This window comes from Cynoglossus semilaevis, chromosome W (genome assembly GCF_000523025.1).
Source record: "Cynoglossus semilaevis isolate Cse_v1.0 chromosome W, Cse_v1.0, whole genome shotgun sequence".
In the NCBI taxonomy this organism is placed as follows: domain Eukaryota; kingdom Metazoa; phylum Chordata; class Actinopteri; order Pleuronectiformes; family Cynoglossidae; genus Cynoglossus; species Cynoglossus semilaevis.
This window is the reverse complement of record NC_024327.1, coordinates 2544287-2547599: the sequence shown is the minus strand read 5'-3', so window position 1 is coordinate 2547599 and position 3313 is coordinate 2544287. Positions and strand designations below refer to the sequence as shown.

The following is a 3313-nucleotide window of genomic DNA, read 5'->3' as shown; positions in this document are numbered from 1 at the left end:
TAAACACAGCTGGACTCCAATGAAGGAGTAGAACCGTCTCAAGGAGGATCAGAAGAAATGGACAGCATGAGAGTTAAATATGAGTGTCACAGCAAAGGGTCTGAATACTTTTGACCATGTGATATTTCAGTTTTTCTTTTTTAATAAATTTGCAAACATTTCTACATTTCTGTTTTTTTCTGTCAAGATGGGGTGCTGAGTGTACATTAATGAGAAATAAAATGACCTTTTTTTGATTTTAGCAAATGGCTGCAATGAAACAAAGAGTGACAAATTTAAAGGGGTCTGAATACTTTGCGTACCCACTGTATATTTAACCCTGTGTGTCCAGACAGAGCTGGAGAGAGCCAAAACTCAGCTCAAATCCATGTTGATGATGAACCTGGAGTCACGTCCGGTTATTTTCGAAGACGTCGGTCGGCAGGTTCTCTCCACGGGGAAGAGGAAGCTTCCACACGAACTGTGTAATTTGATAAGTAAGTGCTGCACAAAATTAAGAGTTACTGTGTGTGTATTCACCTGCTTGTGTATGAAAATATAGCGCATGTTATTTTTTATGAATTTACAACACAAAGTTTGCTATAAAAGAAATGCAGATCTAGATTTTTTTTCTGAGGTGTGAGGTGCTGGGGGACGGGAATGGAATATGCTGGACATAAGTTTACCACTGCTGTAATTATTGAATGATAATGATGGATGGGAGTGGGGTGTGTGAAAACATTTCTATACCCAAGGTGGGGCATGACAGAAAATAATTGAGTTTTGACAAATAATTTTCAGACAATGTGACGACCAACGACATTAAGCGAGTGACTACGAAGATGCTGCGCAGTAAACCTGCTGTCGCCGCTCTGGGAGACCTGAAGGAGTTGCCGTCTTTCGAACACATCCAGGCTGCCCTGTCCAGCAAAGACGGACGCCTGCCTCGCACGTACCGTCTGTTTCGGTAGAACCTCCCTACCGAGAATCCACTGAGCCTTTATGAACTGACAAACCTCTCCGAACAGAAAGTGGAGCCGCAGCAGAGACGAGGCTTGATGTTCATCCCAGGGAAAAAAAGCCACATTTCACACAGCAGCGAGCAGCTCGAGTATTAAAAACTGAATTATTCTTAGCCCCCCCCCTTTTTTTCACATTGGAATTTAAACAAGCTGAAAGAGAAAACAATAGAAGTGAAGTTGTAACGCAGTTCGACTGCAGATTTTCTCTTTGCCTCTGTCAAATGTATAAAAAAAACCAGTATTTTTAATATTTATTCCAAAGCACTTCATAATATGTGGACAAACAGTATGGAGCACTGGTAAAAAAATCAGTGAGCCCTTTTACAAATGTCGCATTGGCTGAAAACTCTGTCTCAGATGTTCCGGAAACCGTTTTTTGTCATTGTGTGAGTGTGACTGTAAATTTTAATAAACACAGTCTTAAATGTAAATGTAAACCCACTGCCCATTAATGCAATTATACTTTTAAACAAAAATTAAGGCTGTCAAAATCAATGCATTGATGGCGGTTAATCTCTTAGAGAGAATCAATGCATATGTGGTTATTTACACGCGCTGCTGGAAAAGCACCTCGAGTGTTAAATACCAACCAAATTGATATTTAGAGAGTACAGGGCAACATATCTACCACTAGCAAAATGGTCAAATGGCTTGTCAAATTCTACCTGCAGAAAAAATATTTTTGTCTTACAGTGGTATGAAAAAGTTTGGGCACCCCTGATCATTTTCAAGATTTTCTTTTATGTATAATTGGTTGTTCGGAACAGCAATTTCAATTAAATATATCATATAGCAAACAAACAGTGATATTTAAGAACTGAAATGAAGTTTATAGGATTTACATAAAGTGTGTAATAATTACTTAAACAAAAGTAGGCAGGTGCATAAATTTGGGCACCCTTGTTTTATTGATTTGAATACCTTTAGCACTAATTATTGGAACACAGAATTTGTTTGGTAAGCTCATTGACCCTTGACCTACATACACAGATGAAGCCAATCATGAGAAAGGGTATTTAAGGTGGCCAGTTGCAAGTTGTTCTCCCCTTTGCATCTTATCTGAAGAGGAATGTTGCTTCATCTTGGTTAATCATGAATAATCGTGATTAATCAACAAATACTCTGATTATCTAGATTTAAAACTGTAATCATTAAAAAAAATGTTTATTAATGGCTGTAAGCTCACATCTAAACATAAAAAAAAATGAAAAGGTTGTGAGGAAATTAAACCCTGACCTACAGGCACTTCATGTGGAGCGCAGTGCTCTCATGCTGGAAATGCAGGTTCATTAATGTCAACATACAGTACGTTACACATATGTGGATACGCAGCAGAAGAATGAGCGGTAAGGCAAGAAGTGACAATCAGCTGCTGCAGGGTCGTGTGACTGTACGAAACACAGACAGTCACGTGTGATCAGAACCCCTGGAAACTATCTGGACCTGTTTTACTGTTTATGTCTGCTGTACTGGAAGTTTCATCTCTCAGTTTAATCATCACCAAAAATGTGCGCCTAAATCTCTACTGCTGGTTTACGTAAAAATAAATCACACAAGGCCTTTTAAAACATAGACATCAAAAAATAAAGGTAACACTGTGACCCGGGATGCTTTAAATATTAATAAGAAAATAAGAAAACATACACTCAGTCTGCAGGGTTACATTTGTTGACATTGCACCATGTGACCCTCACCCCCTACTTTGACTCACATGTGTTGACCTTAAGGTCCCTGCCCTTAAGTGTGATCAGACACTAATATCTGCTCCGGCAGGACATGGACACGTACAGTTCGTGAGAATGACCGTTAGAGGGCGCACTCAGCCCAGTTAGTGAGAAGGTGAGACTCACTGTTTAGCTTTAGATTTGGTCCCTTTTCCATCGTCTTGTTCCTGGAGCAGTTTAGTTTAGTCCGGTCTTGACTGGACCAGTGGGTCACTAAGAGACGGAGCAGATGCTGCTGTTACTTTGGTTCTTCATGGCCTCTCTTCTTTTCAGCTCTCTGGTGATCCTCCTCCTGATGCCCTCTAGATACAAGGCTCTGTCAAACTGCCCTGCTCCTAGTGACAAACAGATGAGACAGCAGAGTAAGACAGTAATACTTGAATGCTAGTTAGCAAGTTGTATTTAGTAAACAAACAGAGAGGTTCTACTGGTAAATATACAGTATGTCACAAAAGTGAGTACACCCCTCACATTTCTGCAGAGATTTCATTATAATGTTTAATAGAACAACACTGAAGAAACATTGCTTTGACACAATGAAAAGTAGTCTGTGTAAAGCTTATATAGCAGTGTAAATTTATTTTTCCC

The 3313-nt window shown here is 39.5% G+C and overlaps 1 protein-coding gene and 1 pseudogene across 1 annotated transcript in view; one reads left to right on the top strand and one right to left on the bottom strand.

Annotated features, from left to right (window-relative positions):
• LOC103396952 (mitochondrial-processing peptidase subunit alpha-like) overlaps positions 1-1041 on the top strand; it is a 13008-nt gene extending 11967 nt beyond the window's left edge. The window contains exons 8-9 of the mRNA XM_025052917.1: positions 332-476; positions 781-1041. Of these exons, the coding sequence (XP_024908685.1) occupies positions 332-476; positions 781-950 (315 nt within the window). The 3' untranslated portion in view covers positions 951-1041. The remainder of the gene's footprint in view (positions 1-331; positions 477-780) is intronic.
• Positions 1042-2031: 990 nt separating this feature from the next.
• Positions 2032-3313, bottom strand: part of LOC103396951 (72 kDa inositol polyphosphate 5-phosphatase-like) — a 5957-nt pseudogene continuing 4675 nt past the window's right edge.